The sequence below is a fragment of the Triturus cristatus genome, chromosome 6, assembly GCF_964204655.1.
Source record: "Triturus cristatus chromosome 6, aTriCri1.1, whole genome shotgun sequence".
Classification (NCBI taxonomy): Eukaryota; Metazoa; Chordata; class Amphibia; order Caudata; family Salamandridae; genus Triturus; species Triturus cristatus.
Window position 1 is genome coordinate 1,725,846,440 of NC_140589.1, and position 24,190 is coordinate 1,725,870,629.

At 44.0% G+C, this 24,190-nt stretch overlaps 1 protein-coding gene across 4 annotated transcripts in view; it reads left to right on the top strand.

Annotated features, from left to right (window-relative positions):
• MARK1 (microtubule affinity regulating kinase 1) overlaps positions 1 to 24,190 on the top strand; it is a 491,137-nt gene that overhangs the window by 390,923 nt on the left and 76,024 nt on the right. For all 4 annotated transcript variants that reach the window (XM_085612955.1, XM_085612957.1, XM_085612954.1 and 1 more), the window contains exons 10-11: positions 13,371 to 13,470; positions 23,540 to 23,652. In XM_085612955.1, the coding sequence (XP_085469081.1) occupies positions 13,371 to 13,470; positions 23,540 to 23,652 (213 nt within the window). The remainder of the gene's footprint in view (positions 1 to 13,370; positions 13,471 to 23,539; positions 23,653 to 24,190) is intronic.

Here is a 24,190-nt window from a genome sequence, read left to right on the forward strand (position 1 = left end):
TGTACTCTCGGTTTTTCCTCGTTCGCAAGAAGGACAAGAACGAGTTCAGGCCCATTCTGGATTTGCGACAAGCAAACAAGTGGATTCGCAGAGAGAAGTTTCGCATGCTATCGTTGCACCAGATTTACCCTCAGCTGCAACGGGGAGACTGGCTCTGTGCCATAGATCTACAGGATGCGTACTTCCATGTGCCCATAGCACGGAAGCACAGGAAGTTCCTGCGATTCCAAGTCGGCGCCAATCACTATCAATACACAGTACTGCCATTCGGGCTAAAGTCTGCGCCCAGGACCTTTTCGAAGTGCATGGCGGTGGTGGCGGCACACCTGCGGAGGAACAAGGTGTTTGTCTACCCGTATCTGGACGATTGGCTGATCAAGGCATCGTCCTTCGAGGAAGCGCAAGAACACTTCCGATGGACGTGCGAGCTCTTGAACAAGCTGGGGTTACACGTCAACATGTCCAAATCGGTCCAGACTCCGGTACAGTGCATACAGTACCTGGGGGCCTCCATCGATACGCGGTCAGCAAGCGTGTCTCCTTCGGAGGAGAGACGGTTATCACTCCTTCGGAAGGCTCAGGACCTCAGGACTGCTCCATCGACGACTGTGAGGACGGTGTCTTCTCTACTGGGATCGATGGCCTCCTGTATCTTCCTCACTCCGCACGCACGGCTACACATGCGACCTCTGCAGGAGTGCTTGGAGGATCAGTGGGATCAGAGGACAGGTTCTTGGGACGACAAGATCCGACTGTCTCTGCATGCTCTTCAGTCTCTGAAGTGGTGGTGTTCGGCGGAAAACCTCCTCAAGGGGGTTCCCTTCCACAAGGACATTCCCACGACGAAGGTGGTGACGGATGCTTCTCTCCAGGGCTGGGGAGCGCATTCCGGGGACCTGCAGATTCAAGGGAAGTGGTCTCCTTTGGAATCGACGTACCACATCAATTTCCTGGAACTCAGAGCTGTCTTCCTGGCACTGAAGGCCTTCCTTCCGTCCTTCCAGACCAACTCGCTGCTGATACAGACGGACAATACAACCACGATGTATTACCTCAACAAGCAGGGGGGGTCGAGATCGCGCACTCTGTCGCAGGAGGCGCAAGCGATCTGGCGCTGGCTGCTGGCCCGAGGACTGACGATTACGGCCACGCATCTGCCAGGGGTGCAGAATGCTCAGGCGGACGCCTTGAGCAGGCTGATTCAGGAAAACCACGAATGGGTCATAAACGACGAAGTACTAGGAGAAGTCTTCGCAAGGTGGGGGACTCCAGACGTAGATCTGTTCGCCACCGTCGAAAACAGCAAATGCCGAGACTTCGCATCCAGGTACTACCAGCGGGGGACGCTGGGGAATGCGCTATGGATCGATTGGTCGAACAGCTTTCTGTACGCTTTTCCACCCATTCCCCTGATTCCGGCGGTGCTCATCAAGCTGTCCCAGTCCAGGGCGCGGATGATCCTGATCGCCCCGGAGTGGCCCAGGCAGTGGTGGTTCACGGACCTTCTTCACCGGTCTCTCCTTCCTCACATGCGGTTGCCGTGCAGGCCGGACCTTCTCACGAAGTTCGGGGGGCGGATGGTGCACCCCAACCTCTCGTCTTTGAGTTTGGCGGCATGGCTCCTGAAATAGTGCAATATGGCCATCTGAATCTACCAGACGATTGTATGGACATTCTGAAGGAGTCTAAGCGACCTTCCACTAGGACATCATATGCGTACAAGTGGAAGAGGTTCTGTATCTGGTGTAAGTCCAAGAACTTTGATCCGACAACATGTAAGGAAGATGTCATCCTTCCATACCTTTTACATCTGGCGCAGTCTGGCCTTAATTTCCATTCCATTAAGGTTCATCTGGCTGCTTTGACTGCTTACAGGAAGTGCCCTTCACAGACGTCCTTCTTTCAGATCCCTGTGGTCAAGGATTTTTTGGAAGGCTTGAAGAAGGTGTTTCCTCCTGTCAGACTTCCCTCGCCTTCTTGGGACTTGAATGTGGTGCTGTCCAGACTGATGAGGGAGCCTTTTGAACCTATTCACAAGGCTTCATTGCAGCACCTATCCTGGAAGGCGGCGTTCCTAGTGGCCATTACATCGGCCCGCAGGGTGAGTGAACTTCAGGCATTATGTTGTCAAGAACCTTATACTGTGTTTCATGCTGCTAAGGTTGTGATGCGTACTCACCCTAAGTTCCTTCCTAAGGTTATCTCTGACTTTCATGTCAATCAGACCATAACTTTACCTACGTTCTTTCAGAATCCCTCTTCGCCAGCGGAAAGGGCTCTCCATTCCCTGGATGTTCGAAGGGTGTTGAAATTTTATCTGGATAAGACCAAGGATATTCGTAGGTCTGACCAATTGTTTGTTAATTATGGCTCAGTCAGGACTGGTCTTGCGACCTCTAAGCAGTCCATTTCTCGGTGGATTGTGTCCTGCATACAATTGTGTTATCAAAAAGCTAATAAGACCTTAGGGGGTAAACCTAAGGCTCATTCCACCAGGGGCAAAGCTGCCACGACGGCTTTGCTGCGTAATGTTCCGATTGCGGAAATCTGCAAGGCGGCCACTTGGAAGTCGGTCCATACCTTTGCTGCGCATTACTGTCTGGACACGGATGCCAGGGCAGATGCTCAGGTTGGGCAGGCTTCGCTGCGAAATTTGTTCGCACAGTAGTGGTAGTGTCTTGTGTGTTCTCCACCGCTTTTGTTGTGTGGGGATGGGCTTGCCATTCTATTCACTAGATTATGACTATACACAGAGATCCCCTACTACAGAAGGAGTAGTTTCTTTTCTGTAACTCCAGTTCTGTAGTAGGGGTATCTCTGTTATAGTCATAAGCGCCCGCCCTCCTCCCCGGTGGAGAGATACTTATTCATAGGTAGAATGCTACAGGTCTGGCGTGCTACGCCTTCAAAAAGAACTGAAAGTAAATGGGACCTGCTGGGCATTCTGGGATACTGGGGAAAGTTCTGGAAATCTGGAAAGTTTTCTTAAAGGCACAGTATCCTGTTTTAAGCCACATAATGGCAGCCTATGGGGCTTGTCTGTCCTTTCCTTCCTCTCTATCATTCCAGAGGCTTTTGCTGGTAGAGGCAGGGTTTTTTCCCTTGGGGAGAAAAGCTAGACAGGCAGTGCTGTTGTGGATTTTGGTGGAATTCTAGTTGAAGTACTGGACAGTGTAGCCTGTGGGTATAGGCTGCATTATCTGTCTTTAAATTAAATTCTCTCTTAAAGGTGTATGCAGGTCTGCATGATTTGTCACCTTTAGAGATTATTTTTTATTGCTCCGGGGTCCACGCACATGGGCGGGACTATTCACTAGATTATGACTATAACAGAGATACCCCTACTACAGAACTGGAGTTACAGAAAAGAAACTACTCCTTACTCATTTTGGTATTCACAGAAGGCACTTACTCATTTCGGTATTCACAGAAGTTAGGAGTCCTAACTTTAGGACTCCTAAATGCCTTCTGTGAATACCGAAAGCCTTAAAATTAGGATTTTTCTCAGTTTAGTAGTAGCATAGTTAGGACTCCTAACTTTAGGACTCCTAAATGCCTTCTGTGAATACCGAAAGCCTTAAAATTAGGATTTTTCTCGGCACCCAATTCCTTTTATCACATTTTCCTCTAGTAGTCGGGTGAGTTCATCCGACCAGCAGGAAAACAATGAGGAAACAAAATGTGGTGTAGGATGTGCCCATGCTCACACTGCACTGCTTCCCCCATGCCTAGGCAGTCTTTCTGCCACCCGGAGAGGTAGAATCCCAGCTGATCCACATGTCAAAGCTGCACCCAAAAGAATCTAATTTTTCTTGTTTTCCATGGGGATGAGGATGCTCTAGGCACCAGGTGCTAGAAAAAATGTTGGGGGTTTAGAGGTCGGGGATAACCCTAATGCCTGCCAAGATGGATTTGCTCCATCCATTTTACATTAAAAAAAATCTAATCGGTATCCAGTGGATGTTTTACCACCTGAAGGCAGATCGGAGGTACAACCTCCAATCTCCTGGGGAGGGTATGGGGTCATAAAGATTGTTTGGGCTTAGCACAGTAGGACGCAGACTTAGGAGATCCCCTTTTGGACAAGGAGTTGGTCGTACAGCTGTGTCCCCTAATTGGCAACTTCGGCGTATCCACTTTAAATAAATGTACTGGGCCTACCAAACCCCCTTGAAACTGGCAGTGCGGGAACTGTTGTGCCTGATGCAGTGCAGAAAGAGTGGACTTGATGTACCTCGCTTGGCAGTGCTCAGCACTGGCCAAATACTGGAGTGAGATTGGCAGAGTCCTGTCAGATATGTTTGCAAAGGAGATAGCCTTGACTCCAAAGATTGCTCTCTTGGGCTACACGAGAGAGATACAGAGATTGGCTGCAGAATAACATTTTCTATAATGACCAGTAAGAAAAATATCACTCCATGCTAACCCTGACTCAACGTCCCAGGGATATATAACCAGTAAGAAAAATATCACTCCATGCTATCCCCAACTCAATGTCCCAGGGATATATGACCAGTAAGAAAAATATCACTCCATGCTATCCCCAACTCAATGTCCCAGGGATATATGACCAGTAAGGAAAATATCACTCCATGCTATCCCCAACTCAACGTCCCAGGGATATATAACCAGGAAGAAAAATATCATTCCATGCTATCCCTGACTCAATGTCCCAGGGATATATAACCAGGAAGAAAAATATCATTCCATGCTATCCCAAACTCAATGTCCCAGGGATATATAACCAGTAAGGAAAATATCACTCCATGCTATCCCTGACTCAACGTCCCAGGGATATATAACCAGTAAGAAAAATATCACTCCATGCTATCCCCAACTCAATGTCCCAGGGATATATTTTTTTTTAAAAAATTTTTTGGGTGAGCAAGCGTTTGGCCGTTATAAGACCCATGTCCCAAAAGCGTGCCTGTACTTTATTGTCTTTTGTGCGCCGGTAGAGTCCTAGTATGCATGCTTCCCATGTATGCGGGAGCCGCCCATCAGCGCCGCGCTCGAGCAGTGTCAGTACAGCGTCCCAGTACGCCTGTACCTCTGGGCAGTGCCATAGCATATGTAAGAGGTCCGCTCCCGGCAGTAAGCACCGCGGGCAGGTTGCATCTGTCCTCGCAAAGTACCTGTTAATTTTTTCGGGCGTGAGGTATGCGCGCTGTAGTATGTAGTACTGTATAATTTTAAAGCGGGGGTTGCGTGGGATGTTCGTCGGGCCGGTCAGTATCAGTGCCCATTCTTTGTCCGTCCAGTCTCTTCCCCTGTCTGTCGCCCAGCGCTCCCTCAGTGTTAATGTGGATGGTTGTGAGTGCGCCTGTAGTGCCTGCGCCAGCCAGTGTACGATGTGCGCGCCATGGCCCATAACGTGTAGGTATTGCATGAAGGCATGTACCGGAGGCTCCTCTGCCATGTCGCCCCAGGAAGCCGTGAGTGTGTGCAAGAGGGAGGCGTGTAGGAGGAACTGTCCCGCCGGGAGAGTCGTGTCTTCAGCCAAGTTGGCGAACGTGAGCAATTCGCCAATATCCCAGGGATATATGACCAGTAAGGAAAATATCACTCCATGCTATCCCTGACTCAACGTTCCAGGGATATATAACCAGGAAGAAAAATATCACTCCATGCTATCCCCAACTCAATGTCCCAGGGATATATGACCAGTAAGAAAAATATCATTCCATGCTATCCCTGACTCAACGTTCCAGGGATATATAACCAGGAAGAAAAATATCACTCCATGCTATCCCCAACTCAATGTCCCAGGGATATATGACCAGTAAGAAAAATATCATTCCATGCTATCCCTGACTCAACGTTCCAGGGATATATAACCAGGAAGAAAAATATCACTCCATGCTATCCCCAACTCAATGTCCCAGGGATATATGACCAGTAAGAAAAATATCACTCCATGCTATCCCTGACTCAACGTTCCAGGGATATATGACCAGTAAGAAAAATATCACTCAATGCTATCCCTAACTCAACGTTCCAGGGATATATGACCAGTAAGAAAAATATCACTCCATGCTATCCCCAACTCAATGTCCCAGGGATATATGACCAGTAAGAAAAATATCACTCCATGCTATCCCCAACTCAATGTCCCAGGGATATATGACCAGTAAGGAAAATATCACTCCATGCTATCCCCAACTCAACGTCCCAGGGATATATAACCAGGAAGAAAAATATCATTCCATGCTATCCCTGACTCAATGTCCCAGGGATATATAACCAGGAAGAAAAATATCATTCCATGCTATCCCAAACTCAATGTCCCAGGGATATATAACCAGTAAGGAAAATATCACTCCATGCTATCCCTGACTCAACGTCCCAGGGATATATAACCAGTAAGAAAAATATCACTCCATGCTATCCCCAACTCAATGTCCCAGGGATATATTTTTTTTTAAAAAATTTTTTGGGTGAGCAAGCGTTTGGCCGTTATAAGACCCATGTCCCAAAAGCGTGCCTGTACTTTATTGTCTTTTGTGCGCCGGTAGAGTCCTAGTATGCATGCTTCCCATGTATGCGGGAGCCGCCCATCAGCGCCGCGCTCGAGCAGTGTCAGTACAGCGTCCCAGTACGCCTGTACCTCTGGGCAGTGCCATAGCATATGTAAGAGGTCCGCTCCCGGCAGTAAGCACCGCGGGCAGGTTGCATCTGTCCTCGCAAAGTACCTGTTAATTTTTTCGGGCGTGAGGTATGCGCGCTGTAGTATGTAGTACTGTATAATTTTAAAGCGGGGGTTGCGTGGGATGTTCGTCGGGCCGGTCAGTATCAGTGCCCATTCTTTGTCCGTCCAGTCTCTTCCCCTGTCTGTCGCCCAGCGCTCCCTCAGTGTTAATGTGGATGGTTGTGAGTGCGCCTGTAGTGCCTGCGCCAGCCAGTGTACGATGTGCGCGCCATGGCCCATAACGTGTAGGTATTGCATGAAGGCATGTACCGGAGGCTCCTCTGCCATGTCGCCCCAGGAAGCCGTGAGTGTGTGCAAGAGGGAGGCGTGTAGGAGGAACTGTCCCGCCGGGAGAGTCGTGTCTTCAGCCAAGTTGGCGAACGTGAGCAATTCGCCAATATCCCAGGGATATATGACCAGTAAGGAAAATATCACTCCATGCTATCCCTGACTCAACGTTCCAGGGATATATAACCAGGAAGAAAAATATCACTCCATGCTATCCCCAACTCAATGTCCCAGGGATATATGACCAGTAAGAAAAATATCATTCCATGCTATCCCTGACTCAACGTTCCAGGGATATATAACCAGGAAGAAAAATATCACTCCATGCTATCCCCAACTCAATGTCCCAGGGATATATGACCAGTAAGAAAAATATCATTCCATGCTATCCCTGACTCAACGTTCCAGGGATATATAACCAGGAAGAAAAATATCACTCCATGCTATCCCCAACTCAATGTCCCAGGGATATATGACCAGTAAGAAAAATATCACTCCATGCTATCCCTGACTCAACGTTCCAGGGATATATGACCAGTAAGAAAAATATCACTCAATGCTATCCCTAACTCAACGTTCCAGGGATATATGACCAGTAAGAAAAATATCACTCAATGCTATCCCTGACTCCATGTCCCAGGGATATATGGGCTCCCCCTGCAGATAGATCTACTGAGCTACGACACTGGGAACACCGTGCTTGCATGAAACGAGAAGGCAGTGGGAACAAGACATGGGGTTAGTCAACGCACCACTGATGTTACGGGACTTGCTAATTAGATGCAAGCACTATGGCTCCCCACTATGTACTACCAGTTTATTTTATAAATATGCACGGTGGTAGTCACTGGGATTATTGGTCTGTCATGATTGTCGAACTTCGTAGTTGTGTGCTGCACACCAGATGGGGTTGAACTGTGCTGTTTTGTTTCTTGTGCTCTTCACTGTACCATGTTGTTAAAAATGTAAAAATAAAAATAATAAAAAATATATTGTTGAGGCTTTAGGTGTAGGAGTATGGCCCGATGCAAGGACGAGGCAAACCGCGCCTTAGAAATATTTTCTCTGCTTGGTGAGAGGATGTGGCATTCCGTGTAGACGATGTGAATGTGGCATCTGACAATCGGTAAACGATTTAAGAATCCTTGTTTAAAATACTTACATTGAGTAGTAGAGGTGAAGGCTTTTTTTTTTTTAGCAGAAGTTAAAAACATTATATCCTGTGGATAATTGTCTTAAAGTTTCCATCTGTAGGAGAAAGATAAAAGGTAGGAGCTGATATGATAAAAGGTATGAGCTGAAGTCATTTATACACAAAGGTTAGAAAAAGGAGTGAAAGACACCTATTAAATGGAATACGTAATTGATTAAAAAAAGCACGGTAGACTAATGTTCTACTTAGCCAGCGTTCCAAAAAGAATACATTTTTGAGATGTTCTCATTAGTTTAAATTCAGTATGCAGCAGTTTCACTACTGCCTAAATTATTTTAAATTCTTTAAAAAATTGATGTGTGCTTTCTTCCGCTGCTTCTAATTTAGAAATATGGAAGTAATCTCCGACTCATTTTCCTTCTCGACCCAAATAAACTTTGTGACCCAAGAATGTTTCTCTCTCTCCTTTGCTGCACCTGCAAGATACTTCCCCTGTGCAGTGTCAAGACCGAATCACCGTTGAAAGGCTCTGATCGCATCACCTCAGCATTTAAAATAACTCAACCGGCTGCCCATCACACAAAGGACTAAATAATAAAAAAAAATTCATACAATCCTGCCCAGTTCTGCATTTGCGAGCTATTCATTCCATGGTTTCTAACCGGATACCCAAGCTTCAAACCAACTGTCCTACTGGTCCTGCTTAGATTAAAATGGTGTATGGGTAGGTCTGTGCACCAGCAAAGCTACTCCCTCGGGAACTCCCTCCCACTGCATCCTTGCTATGATATTAGGATCAGACCTTTTCGCAAGCTACTGAAGACCCACTTCCCCTCGTGAAATATTTACTCTAGAATGACGTTTACTGCCTGTATGCATTCTTCCCCTTTTCTGTAGCGTTTTGTTGCATCATCTGGTTGTATGACTGCTTTAAAAAGCCTTTATAAAAAATTACAAACAGAACATTTTCTTCCCCTAGTTTTCCAAACTTTACCTTGGCTGGCTTTTTATTCAGGGAAGTATTTGCATCATCCTACCTCGGGCCCTGGTTATCTGGCATCAAGGGGAGTTTACATGCTTCAGGAAGCCCGATCACCACGATGGGGGAAGGTCTCCCACGATGAGAAACTATTGCCAGTCATACCAGCACCGTCTCCCTGAGATAACCAGTCATACCAGCACCATCTCCCTGAGAGAACCAGTCATACCATCACCATCTCCCTGAGAAAACCATATCTGGTCTCCGGCACCAAAATAACATTTGAATCAACATACTGCTAAGTAAAGCTCACTAGCCACTTTTTTCAATTAAAATAACCCCAAAATAGTAAAACAAATATATCAGTCGAATAGATCACTTTAAATATATTGAATTACAAATAGTCCTATTGTGCATTTGAAACTCATTTCAGCCTGGGCAGTGGAAATCTCTGCTCATTACCCACAAGTGGCCATGTGAGGCTTCCTCTCTCTCCAGAAGCACAGCTCGACTCCAACTTCCAGGCTGCCTCTTGTCTCTCGTCAGGCTAGAGGGGCTGGGTGAGAGTCAGTCACCTTGTGCAGGCAGGCACTGTTCGTTGCATCCAAATTTCACAGAGTTCTTTTGAATAGTGTATCTCCAGTGCAGGTAGTGCCTCTGGTTCTTCTGTGCCCGCCAAAGCCGACATGCAGGCTTCCACTTTTCCTAGTGTGAACAACCACTGTTTCAGGTATTTGTTCATTTGTTGGCACCAACACCCCTAAGTCCTTAATCTACTACTGGAGAGTACTCCTTTAGGGTACTAGTTTCCAGAAAAGAATCTTCGCAAAAACCTATGCACTACGGGCCCGATTCACAGAACTAATTTAAGACAAAATCCTAAACTTACTACCATTTTGGTATTCACAGAAGGCACTTACTCATTTTGGTATTCACAGAAGGCACTTACTCATTTCGGTATTCACAGAAGTTAGGAGTCCTAACTTTAGTACTCCTAAATGCCTTCTGTGAATACCGAAAGCCTTAACATTTGGATTTTTCTCAGTTTAGTAGTAGTATAGTTAGGAGTCCTAACTTTAGGACTCCTAACTTTAGGACTCCTAAATGCCTTCTCTGAATACCAAAAGCATTAAAATTAGGATTTTTCTCAATTTAGTAGTAGTAAAGTTAGGACTCCTAACTTTAGGACTCCTAAATGCCTTCTATGAATACTGAAAGCCTTAAAATTAGGATTTTTCTCAGTTTAGTAGTAGTAAAGTTAGGAGTCCTAACTTTAGGACTCCTAAACTGAGAAAAATCCAAATTTTAAGACTTTCGGTATTCACAGAAGGCATTTAGGAGTCCTAAAGTTAGGACTCCTAACTTCTGTGAATACCAAAGTGAGTAAGTGCCTTCTGTGAATACAAAAATGGTAGTAAGTTTAGGATTTTGTCTTATGTTAGTTCTGTGAATCGGGCCCTACCTGTTACAACTGGTGAACTTCACTAGGAGAGCCCTTATCCTGTTCCCTTTTTGTGTCCCTGAGGGCCACGAGCAGATCAGCTCATTCGGATCCTCTTCTAGAGACAAAAAAAAGGACCTAGAGATGTGAACGGCTGGTGGGCCTTTTCTCATGTAGAGTTCACTCATTCCCAGTCCCTTTGGTTGCTGTACTCTTCCTCCTGTCCTGCACACTCAATGGGTTGGCAGTGCTTCACAGTAGTTGGAGATTCCATGCTAATTCCCATTCGAGAATCGCACACAAATCTTGGCTTGGCGGTGACGGCCTCCTGACATGCATATTGCAGCAGACGTCTCGCTGGTCTGTCCAGCACTTGATTCCCATACACATGCAGCCCACCTTTTCCAAAGCAGGCCAAGATTCTACGTCCTTCTAAAAACTTAAACCTCCAACAACAGTATAGCATTCTTAGCAGAGTTAGTAATATTGTCCCCACTGCATGTCGCTACCCCCAGATATTACCCGATTTACTACTGATCACTAACGACTAAACCTATGCAATGTGAGTGGTCAGTTCTAAGCTTGTCAAAATGTCACAACTCTAGGAGAAAAAAAAGAATGCTTCGAGAATAGGCAATTTACATTTGTTCCCTCACATGATAATGCAATGCTGGTCCCAACCAAACTGATTTGATGACTCCTGATCCAAGTGCCTCTAGAAAGGCCAGAAACATTATACAGTTTCTCTTGCCTTCCAGTTTGATCTGTCTTTGAAGGTTTGTTGCAGCAAGGGCCTCTGCCCCACTCATGCACATTCCTTTGGTATACTCGGATCAAAACACGCTGGCCGAAAAAGAAAGACAGCCCAGAGTTATGCCAGCTTCAGAGAACCAGAATGGCACATTCAACATCAATGATATCTACATTGAAGCAAAATATAAATTCATTATTTGTGATTTTAGTGTTTGGTATTTTTTTTTTTGTTTAAATTTATTTTATTGAGCTGCCTTTGTATAAAACACATCACACTCCTGAGTCGGCATCAACATTTGGCCGCCCTCAGCACATCTGCAGCTTTTAACTGATTTAAACTCCAACAAAAAGAGAACAAGCATTGGCATAGCCAATAGGTCTCGCCTTTGGGACCTTTTAAGTGTTTGTTTAGCCATGCAGCACATTATCCTGGGTGCTGTGCCACTATGGATTGAAGAGTTATGCAATTAATACACACAGGGTCATGCAGTGTGATTTGGGGATACATGCTTGCTTTAGGAAACATTTACAGACATATGCCAAGGCTTTTTAATGCACAGACAGAAAGAATAGTATTGAACAGCCTATGAAAAAGTGCATCAGGCGCTGTGTTGATAAATAATACACTATGGCAGCGCGGCCACCTTATTAAAACATGAAGGGTGTCCGGCGCCTGTTTGAAGACAATTTTTACACAAGTAATTCATTGTTATAAGGAGGGCTGCCGTCGCATTTTTTCTATTTATTTGCTTTAGTAATTTTAACATCACACCCCGCTTTAGAAGTTTAAAGCTAAAGCGCGGAGTGCCGAGATTGCTACAAAAGTAAATAAATGGAAAAGAAATGCGGCGTCTGCCTACTTGTTTTCCATTTACATACTTTTGTAGCAATCTCGGCAGCTTTACACATCTAAAGTGGGGCGTGGTGTGAATACTACTAAAGGAAATAAATAGAAAAAATGTGACGGCCAACCTAAAAATGAAAAATTGGAGAAGTAATACTATTTTAAAAATGTGTCTCATAATTCTGCAGAATGCGTCTTTTCTTGACACATAATTTAGTCAACCTTGCTTCATAATTTGGTGCTGTCTTGCTGTGTAATTCCAGTGGCCCCTATGACACCTCACCCTCCCATCTAATGATAATGGCAACTGCAGTCGCCCTCTCTCGTCTTCCAGTGTTCCCTTCCATCTATCTGGACATGTTCAGCATAGTTCCCCTGAGGCTCTCAAACTCACATTGCCAGACTGTGAGTGCAGCAGGGGGAGCCCTTGTCATGTGATATTTATGAAAGTGTGTCACTACGTGTGAATTTCTACATGGGCAGATTGCACAACGGGTGAGTGCATTGTGGAGTATGACTGAGCTTGGCTCCCGCTCCGGCCAGGGTCAGTGTATGTCACGAGTTTACTGCTTGCAGAAATAAACAGTGTGCATCAGGGAGACATGACGGATACAGGCCATGAGCGCTGGGTGCGCCGCGCGCATCAGGAACAAAGGAGATGAACGGTAGTGGGTAGAGGAGAAGTGGTAGGGCGGGGAGAAAATTAAGAGATGGGAGGCTTAGGATAACAAGCTGCAAGACATGCTCTGTGGTGGGAGAGGGGCATTGAAGCGAGGTGTGTGCGCTTGGCCGAGCGAAAGGAAAGCCAGATGGCGCCTCTGCTCATGCCTGTGTGCGTAACCGCACACTGTATGCCACACAAAGCTGTGGTCTGACTTTTAAAACTCCACTCCTAAATGTCTCGCCAGACAAAGCATGCGCTGGCTCAGGCGAGACCTAAAAAGGAACCACTTTCCTCCCTCCTCCCCTCCCACCCCCCGGATGCCAGCAGCTTGGGATTTTTAAAGCAATTCCACAGTTTCAAAATGTTGATCCCTTTCATGGATTTGATGGAGGGTGGTTGAGAATTTTGATGTAGCTATTCAAAATGGTCAATCGTTTCTTTTTAAATTTCAGGAAAACATGCTGTTCTTTTAGTGGTCTTTTTTTAAGGTGTTTTTTTTTGGGTTGGTGGCCGGTTTCAGCTTCTGGCTATAATTCTAATGATAACTATTTACTTCCCAGCAAATTATGAAGGATCGGTGGATGAATGTCGGCTATGAAGATGAAGAACTGAAGCCATACACCGAGCCAGAAACAGATTTCAAAGACATGAAACGAATAGGTGCAGTATTTCAGTGGTTACTGTGAAATATATAAATGCACAGCCTTGATGTTGAAATGTCTTATGCTTCATAAGTAGGTTGTAAAAATTTACATTGGATAATAATTGGTATCTGTTCTTAAGAAGTTGCACACTTTCAGGGGAGTTGTCACCTATTCATGCATGCATCAATTCTGGTTAGTGAGACAACATATTCGCTCATAGATCCAAATCTGCCCAGTTTCATAGACTCAATAAAGGCGGTGTTTATGACCATCTCTTTTCAGATGAATCTGAAAATGAAAAGAAAAAATAGCCTTATTTTTGTTTTTCCGTTTGATCCTAAATGTTTTTGGGTCTGAAGGTCATCTATAAATTGATCATAAAGTCAAAACATGGCAGGTCAGCCTCACTGGATTTTGTGACAGATTCACATATCCCTTGCTGGAGCATCCATCATTCACACATTGCTCTTAAAATTATTAAGGCATATTGCAGACGCTTTCTCTCTGCAAAAAGTGTTTAGCAATCCATACCATGTTTTCTAATTTAGTAGAGTCTTCCTTATGGCTCTTGTTAATTGTGATTAGATATTCTAAGTATCTTTAGCCTGTACATCTTACAATTGAGATAGTATTTTGACCTTTGTGTTTGTGATAATGAATTGCACTTCCCCAAATAGAGTTCCAGCTGCTGCTATTTATCCAGTGCAAAACATTTTATGAGCAGTTCATTACGTCTTTTTGATTTTGGGTATTTGGTCAGGTTATATGACAACACATTTTGCTGACTCACTTGATTTGTGACCTCATACTATGACCAAATGGCCCACCATCTGCATGAACAAAACCACCTCCACCATGCAGCCGATTCACTCCGTGGCCCATCCGACCCTTGCCCCCACCACGCCTTCATTACTAAATGCCTTCATCTCTCTGGCCACCTTCCTGGACACATGGAAACAAGCCAAAGACTCCTCCCTTCACAAAAGCCTTGTATGGACCCATCGACATTCGCAATTTACAGTCCTGGAGAAATTTATCAACATACGCCTCACCGACCATCTCAACAACTACCAACTCCTCGAAATCACACAGTCCAACTTCAGACCCAACCACAGCACAGAAACAGACCTCATCGCTGCTACAGACATTTGTTTGATCCTGGACAAAGAAGACATAGCTGCCATCATCCTCATGGACCTCTGTGGCATTTGACACAGTGTCCCACCCCATCTTCATCTGATGCCTGTGGGAGATTGAAAGCCAAAGAACTGCCCTCTGTTGTATATGTTCTTTCCTTACTGGAAGGACACAGCCTGTCCCCAACTCTTTGGATACCCGCAACATCAGCCGTGGCGCGCCACAAGGGTTTTCACTGAGTCTGACCCTCTTCAACACTTGCATGATCCCACTAGCAAGCATCATCCGCACCCACAACATCGATGTCTTGTTCTAAGCCAATAACTCCCAGCTGATACTCTCCCTTTCTTAGACATGACTTCCAACACCCAGACCAAGTTCACTGTCTGCATGACTTAAGTCTCTGACTGGATGAAGGCCAGCTGTCTCAAACTTAACAGTGTCAGAAGTGATCTTCAGGAAGAAACCATCACCGTGGGACTCCTTCTGGTTTCCAGCTGAATTTGGATCCACCACCCATGCCAAGAACCTTTTGGATTATCGACAGCCAACTCAACGTAACCGCTCAAGTTAACGTTGTCACAGCTTTCTGCCTCCACACCATGGACATGCTGAGAAAAATATTCAAATTACTCCAAACCAAAACAGTCTTACATTCCCTTGTAACAAGCAGGCTTGACAACGGGAGCACCTTTTATGCCAGGATCAACAAGCAACTCACCAGACAACTTCAAGATATTCAGAACCCGGCAGCCAGAATCCTGCTCAGCCTACCACGACGCTTGTACATCACACTGCACCGAAGGTGGCTTCATAGAATCAAATGAGTACAGTAGGGTACAATGGGGTGGCATAGACTGTCATAGAGTTGAGTGACATACAGTAGCATACAGTGGAGTGGTATGTAGTGCATTAGTGGAGTAAAGTGGAGTACCGACTCAGAGTAGAGTGTAGTAAAGTGGGATAGAGCAACGTACACGGAGTTGCGTAGAGTGTGGAAGACTGGATCAGAGTGTGGTACAGAGGCATATAGTAGAGTGCTGTAGACTCACACTGACAGGAGTACATTGTTCCACAGTGGAGTGCTATAGAATGGAGTATAGTGTGGTGGAGGGGCATAAACTGTAATTGAGTGGAATACAATATGGTTAAGCGGAGTAAAGTGGAGTGGCATGGAGCTGGCTTGAGTGGAGTTTGGTAGAGTTGAGTAAAGGGGCATAGAGTGCAGTTACGTACAGTGGAACAGAGTAGAGTGATGTTGAGTGGTATTGACTAGAGCGGCATAGAGTGATGTTGAGTGGTATTGACTAGAGCGGCATAGAGTGGAGGGGCGAACAGTGAAGTGGTGTAGAGTGATGTGGGATAGATTGGAGTGGCATACAGTGGAATAGCGAAATGTGGAGTGACATACAGGGGAGTGGCGTATCATAGAATAGTGTTCAATAGAGTGACTAACAGTAAAATGGCATAGAGTGGAGTAGCGTTGAGTTGAGTGGCGTAGACTGAAGTGACGCAGATTGAAATGGCGAACAGTGGAGCACCGTGGGGTGGAGTGGCATGGAGTAGCGAACAGTGGATTGGCGTACAGTGGAATGATGTACAGGGGAGTGGCATGGAGTGGCGGATAGTGGAGTGAGGTAGAGTGGAGTGACAAAGTGGATTAGCAGAGAGAGGAGAGGCGTACAGTAGTGTGGCATACAAGGGCGTGGAGAAGTGGCCGAGAGTGCAGTAAGGACTGTTGTGGCGTACAGTGGAGTGGAATACAGTGAAGTGTGGTAGAGTGAAGTATGGTAAAGTGGATTGTTGTACAGTGGAATAGCGTAGAGTGGAGTGGCGTACAGTAGTGGTGCACGGCGGAATAGCATAGAATGGAGTGGAATGGAGTAGAGCGGAGTGACATACAGTGGAATAGCATAGACTACAGGGACGTAGAGCGCAGTTGAGTACTTAGGAGTGGCATAGACTGAAGTGGCGTGGAATGGAAAATCAAACGGTGTGGTGTAGAGTGGAGTAGCATTGTGTTGTGGGGTTGAATTCAGTGGCGTACAGTGGAATAGCAGAGCGGACTGGCGTAGAGTGGGGTACAGTGTATTCGTGTAGAGTGGAGTGACATCCAGTGGAAAAGCATAGAGTAGAGTGCCTTAGATACAATGGAGTAGTGTAGAGTAGAATAACGTTGAGTGTAGTGGCACACAGTGGGGTGACGTAGAGTGAAGTGTCATACACTCAAATGACATACAGTGAAGCGTTGTACAGTGAAAAAGAGTGACAGGGCATACATTGAAGTGGCATATACTAGAGTAGCATAGAGTGGAGGTGTATGTTGTATAAAGTGGAGTAGTGTACAGTGTAATAGCGTACAGTGGAACATCGTAGAGTAAAGTGGTGCACTGTGGAGTTTTGAAAATTGGAGTGGCGTTGAGTAGAGTAGAATAACATACAGTGAAATAGCATAGCCTGGAGTGGCATAGAGTGGACTAGTGTAGAGTGGAGGGGCATAAAGTGGAGGGGCGTACACTGGAGTGTCATAGAATGGAATAGCTTAGAGTGTAATAGCGGAGTGGTGTAGAACTTTATTTATATTTTTCTATATCTTTTTTAAACCCTTTTTTAAAAACATGTTCATAATAGTCATAAACAATTGAAGTACAGTTTTGCATATATCAATTGAAAAGTGCTTGTTTCTCAATGTTATGTTATGTATTGTGTATTTGTAAAGCACGTTATCACTCTGGAAGGTATCCTGTTGCTGATGCGCTGCTCCAGGACTAGATGGACTATAGCTGGAGAGTGGATCTATTATTGAAGAAGTGGCTCTGATGTACATCAGCAGGTCATTCCAAACTTAAGGGGCAGTGTAGGAGAAGCCCCGACCGCCAGTTCTGGTTATGTGTGTCATGTCTACAAGTAGGGTAGAGCTTTAAAAGTGTGTGTGAAGAATGTGAAGTCTCCTCTACTCCACTCTACTATACAACACTGTAATCCACTTTGTGGCACTCTACTCCACTCTGTGACACTATAGTCCACGCCGGTCAACTCCCGTGTACGATACACCACTCTCTACAACACTTTATTCCAGTGTATGCATGCCAGTCCACTCTGCTCCATGCCACTCCACTGGACTTCACTCTATTCCACTGCACAAAACGTTATGCCACTCTATGCTGCTCCACTCTACCACACTCCACTCTACAATACTCTAACCACTAGACTACCCTGTTCTCCACCCTATACCACTACACTACACAACACTGCTTCACTCTGACACTTTCCAACACTACGACAGTCCACTCCATCATACTGCACTGTACAAGACACCACTGCAATTTATGAGTTTACTTGACTCTGCACTACGCCTCTCCACTCTGCTGCATTCCATGCCACTCTACTGTACAAGACAACACACCACACCACTCTGACACTTCACTGTATGCTAAGCCACTCCACTCTGACACTACACTGTACAACACTTTCCTCTACTCAATGGCACTGCACTTAACAACACTCCACTTGGTGACACTAGCATCTACGATTTGAAACATTTTTTTTGTAAAAACAAAACATTAAATTAATAAACTAAGGGTAAAAACGTAGTTATAGTTAGGAAAACTTTATTATTTCTATAGGAACCAAACTTAAATCACGCGAACATTAGAAATTCAATAGTTATACCTTAAATTTATTATGTACGCTCCAACTTTAAATTACTATAACTTTATTTATTCATTCTGTACAAGCCAAACTAAAACAACATAAACATTACAAATTCTAAAATTATACTTGTGCCATAAATTTATAATTTGTGCAACACATTCAAATTTGTATTACTCACAAACCTTCATACATAGTGTATTGAACTCTGTAGCCACACTACATTACCTATAACTCGCCACTCTAACATACATTATGTTCTAAAAAATGATGTGATTTGCGATTTCATATGTGCTGTTAATGCTATGATTTCACATTGTATAAGTGATGTAATATGAAAGGGTATAAATAGTGAATATAGAAGGCACGAGTTATAGTTAATGTAGTGTGGCTACCAAGTTCACTACACTGCGTTTGGAGGTGGTGAGTTATAATAATTTGAAGGTGTGACATAAATAATACATTTAAAATATAAATGTAACTTTAGAATTTGTAATGTTTAAGTATTTTAAGTTTGGTTTGTTATGAAAGAATGAATAAGGTTTTTCTAATTATAACTAAGGTTTAACCTTCAGGTTTTTCATTAGAGCTATCTAATCTAATCTAATTAATCTATCTATATTGATATAAAAAAAAAAAATATATATATATCTCATCAAACCCTTTTCCAGGAAAAGGAAACGAGCCGCACTCCCAACAGTGAGGGATAAAATCATTTATTCAATTCAGTAGGCATTCCTGATGCGTTTCAGTCATCTTTGACTTTTTTCAAAGGGTAAGCCTTGGCATCGCATGAGACAGCATCCCCAAACACCTTTAGGTCCTTTTTATAGTTACCGCCCCCTGGTGGGCGTCCTCTGGTGGGTCTGCAATGTATGCTGGGACTTGTGGTTTGCTGTTCCACGACAATAAATCCCTCCAGTGGGTGATGCCACAATATTTGCTCAGTTCAATTATTTAAATAAAATCCTTTAGCGCTCACTGTTGTCTCCGTTGCATTCCTCTTCTTAAAAGGCTGCTGGAAACCATACCGAAGCCAGTCTTCGGTGTCACCTGCTGAACCCTTTTCGTTTTCACCAGTCTCCAAAATTGGTTCTTTTGCGGGCAGCAATGGCGCTCCAGCTGGCGGTGCTATCCTCGCGGCTGAACCACGCCGCATAAATATCATCAAACCCTTTTCCAGGAAAAGGAAACGAGCCGCATTCCCAACAGTGAGAGATAAAATAATTTATTCAATTCAGTAGGCATTCCTGACGCGTTTCAGTCATCTTTGATATATATCATATAATATCCTCTACGTGCAGCCGACCTCCGAAGGCTGTGCACAGCAGGGATGGCACATCCAGTGAGGACGAATAGGAACTGCACCTCCAGATATTAGCATGACTGTTTCAAAGGTGGATGTATAGACCTCCTTGAAAAAAATCGGAACTGTCACAAATACTGTTCGATAAAATGCTAGTTTCCCTGGTCATTTGGAGAAGCGATGTCTCTGGAGTGGGCATTTCAGACACCGGTCTTGTCCTAGACTGGGCAAGATGGCTGTGGACTTCCTGCTTTCTACATCTAATCTACAAGCAGCTCCAGCCCCTTCATCTTCTATAGTATGTACTTTGTCAAGACAACATACTTCTGTTACTTCAGTCTATCTCGAAGTTCAGATTTCTAGCTTGGAACTTGAAGGGTTAACTTCATCCTCCTAGGATGTGCCACCACATGTTATGGATTACATTCTTTATGCCAGATGCTTTATTACTAGGGCAATCTATGCCAGTCGTAGGATGGTTTTCTCAACCTATTATAAGGAGAAAAAAGTTGATACCTTGCAAGCTGGAGTTTTGCATTTCTTTCAATTTGCAGTCTACTTAATATGAGAAGGGCTAAGTATTGCTACTGCTAATTACAGTGTATGTTCTTACTGGACCAGTGTTCCTTGTCGAAGATTCCAGTAATTGCCAAATCCCAACACAGATTCTGGTTCCCCGATATTATCGTAATTTGTTCTTGAAATTTCTGCCAGCTTTCCTTTTCAAGTCCTTGCATTAATGGCCGCTAAAATAATTAACTTGGATATTGGCATTCTTAGCGGCAGTCACTTAAGCCGAGCGGAGTGGTGAGATGCAAGTGTCACAAAGTTCATCGAATGGTGGGATGTTCGAAAATGCCACGTGCAATTCCGAATTGCAATGGAGAGAGTAGCTTGTTGAAATTATATCTGTTGTTTCATAGCTTCTAATACAATCTTTCTCCAATTGTTGGGATGCATGCTCCATTTAAATGTTTGTGCATATCGAGTGTTGCCAGACGTCTTCCTAGTTTGAAACGTTACCTTTTTGGATACACACGTTTTCCAATTAAGCTTGATGATCTTTTGTTAAATACGTTTTATAATTGTTGAAGAGTGCCTTCACCATGCACCTTTTCAGAATATTTCCAACTTGGGCCATCTCATAATGTCTCAAAATATTTCAGGTAACAGTCCTGGAATGTTCTGTGTATATAATGTGCCTTAAGTATCTGTGAGGTATATATCGAATGCTCTTCAGTTTGACCAGTTATAATTCAGCTTGGGCTTTAGCCAAAATGTAGTGTTAGATTGTAACTGTAAGTTATTTAGACAACGTTACTTCAACCCCTGCTACTTGAATAAAGTTCAAACGCTAAAAATGTAATGATGGAAGAGTAGATTTAAGTTTTATTTATCAAACAAATAACATGGTCTACAAAAGATGGCAAAACAACATCGATCTAGCATTTATCACGAAATCCTGGCTAAATCATCCTCACAGGACTCCCACTTCCCTGCATGATGTAGCATCTTTAGAGAAGATTGAACTCGCACAGCTTGTCCTCACTAATCGTAACTCATTACACCTATGTTTTACTCTTTCAAAGTTCTATAGACCACCGAAACCTCACAAAAATGAATTGCAGAAGAAATGTATGTATTGCACCCCCAATAATTACCTTCACTAAGCAACATCTTCACTGGAGATACAACACCTTCTGAGGTAATAATAATGACAGCATGAATAGTCAGTTCTGTCCTGCTTCAGCAAGGACAATGGAAATAACACACCTTGGTATAGCAAAGAACACGGAGTCTCAATTCACTCGAATAACAAAGACTCCACTAGAAAATGAAATCAAGTCACTGAGGCCTTCATTCTGAGCGGAACACCGTACACCAGCAATGCTTATTAAAACAATGCCTGAAGTATTTGACAAAATCTGGTGTTCAGTTGGCCGCTTCTCACAGAAGGATAACATTTCCCTGATGCCTTGAAACTGGGCCACGTCTCATTTCTTATTTTTTAATTTTTTAAATGGCTGTGGCCCTGCTTCGCTCACCATTCTACCGATCAGTAACACATCTACCCTGGATGAGCAAAGTAATAGAAAATGCATAGCAAACCAACTATGTGTATACATCCAACAAGAAAATCAATTAGAAAACCATCAATCCATATTCCGTTAGCTTCAGTCAAAACTGTTAGTGATATCTGCTGTAGGTTCGATGATGGAGCAGTAGGTCTACTAATGTTACTAAACCTAGCAACACTTGGCAACATTAATCATTAGAGCCTCATTGAGGAACTGGAAGCAAGCATGGGTTTCTCAAGAACCCTGATAAAATGGTTGTTTCGTACCAAGAAAATAGAAAAGCTATGAAGATTAGTGACTTTTATTCGGAGATGCTCCCTGTCCCTTTCGAAGTTCCACTAGGCTGAATTCTGACTCCCACACTACTTAACGTATATGAGGATCCTCTGAATGCAACACTTATAAATACTCTGAGGTGTTAATCCACAGGACACAAATGACGCACAATTATACATGAAGATTACAGACTATGAAAACGTCATCACCTTCAAAAACTCTGTTAAATGTACAAAATGGCTGTTGGTAAATTTCCTGAAACCAAACCCAGAGAAGATATCATTTATTTTGCTCAGCAAAGACTTTCCACCGAAAGTCGACATAAACTAGCTAATTGTCTTCAGTGAGGCAGGATTCCCACACAACCAGAAACGAGAAGTAAAATACTCAGTCCCTTGGCTCAACACAAACCTCCTCATGAACTCACAGTGGAGCATACCACCAAATACGCGTAAACAGCACTTGACTTCCTAAACCCATTCTCACTAACCCTGATTTGTGGGCTCTTATATAGGTCGTTGTGGTCTCAAAAATCGGCTACGGGAGCGCCCTGCTGACTGGGATGATGAAGACCTCATGAGCACCCACAAAAGCCATCATCGTCCACGCTGTTGCTTGTATAAATAACCATGAATGCCAAGAAATGTGATCACGTTTCACTATCCTTGAAGCCTTCCACTGGATCCCAGTTGAGGCAAAAATTACATTTAAACCCCCATGCCTATCTCTCAAAGCTTTAATATTTGGCCAACCATCCTACCTTCACTCCCTGCTACGCGTATCTGGGAGAGAAAGATTGCTGAGGCACAAACTGCCTGACTTAGAAGTATTTTCCACCAAGCCTTATGAAAGCCCCTCACTGGTGTGGCCCCACTCTCTGGAAGTCTTTACCGGACAATATCAGATGTGAAAAAGAGCTGGGAAGTGTCAGGAAAAAAATCTTTTCGCTTTAAACAACATCTAAAGGAACGGCATCTCCACTCGAATGTGTTCATGATTTAATAATACCCGTCCCATCTCTTCCCCCAGCCCTACCTCCAATGTCCATGCCGAAGAGATGTGAATGATCTTAACTGCAAATTTTGAATGGTACAGTAGCTTAAATAGGCCAAGATATTTATCATAATTATTCATGTGTACAGCGGCTTAAGCAGGAATCGCGATGTTGCAGTGTACAACTAACACATGATCGGGTGGAGTTGAGATATATAAAAACCTTAAATAAATAAATACATTTACGGTGAATGCACACGGTCTCTAGTGCTATGAGGAGATGGCATAGGGGACAGCCCTGTCATCTGCCTTACTCAGAAGCACAGAAAGGGAGAGCATGCTATCTTTAACTGTTCATTTCATTTACTCTCAGGTTTGGTAAAGGTAGCCAATAGTGGGCTGAAACCTTACTTTACGGTTTCATGATGATGTAAATTTATGCAAGCCAAGTGCCTTTTCAATGTTCACAGCCAGAGTAGCAAAAGGAGTGCAAGTGGGAAGGATGAATTGTAGCTCATAGATGCCACTACCTGTGTTTTCCCACATGATCTGTAGTCTTGATCCTCGCACCATAGCGCTTTGAATGACTACTAGAGAGTTTTGGACATATTATATTTACTGCTTCATCTTCTTCATTTTAATAGAGTTGATGATCACCATGGGTTTTTCGAGAGAAGAAATAAATGACTCTGTATTAAACCAAAAATATGATGAAGTCATGGCAACATACCTGCTTCTAGGCAAAAAGCCACCCGAAGTAAGTTTGTTTTTTCATTTTTGTGGCTTCTTTCTCTGTGAATATAATCTGCTGTTTCTAATGGATACCTTCCGTCTGCAGGTTCTTAAGCTTCTAATTAATCTTTATTAAACCAGTCACCAGGTTGGGCCGTGCATTTCTCTCGCTGTGACACTGTCTGATTTGTGAATTGGTAACATGCATTAAGACTAGTGTGGGAGTAGGTTTCTGTTTTTATTCATTGTTTGGGTGCTCCATTTTGCCTCTGTGTCGTGATTTCACCTTGCCCTGACTTCTTCCCCACTCCAACCACCAACATTTTATGGACAGTTTCCCAAACTTTGTGAAAATCTCCGCCCATCTGTTGGTTATGTCCAAAGTCTGAAACCCAGCAATTCTGCTTTGTGCCTCCAAGGAAGCCCAAATCCATTCCACTGTTGTTTTTTGGGATTCCTGGGGGCACCAGGCCCTGTTCGAAGATAGCTGTGATCATTTCATACCCACTGTAAAGTCACTTACTCTTCATCTTGTGGCTCCTGCTCAGTGCTTAATTTGAGCC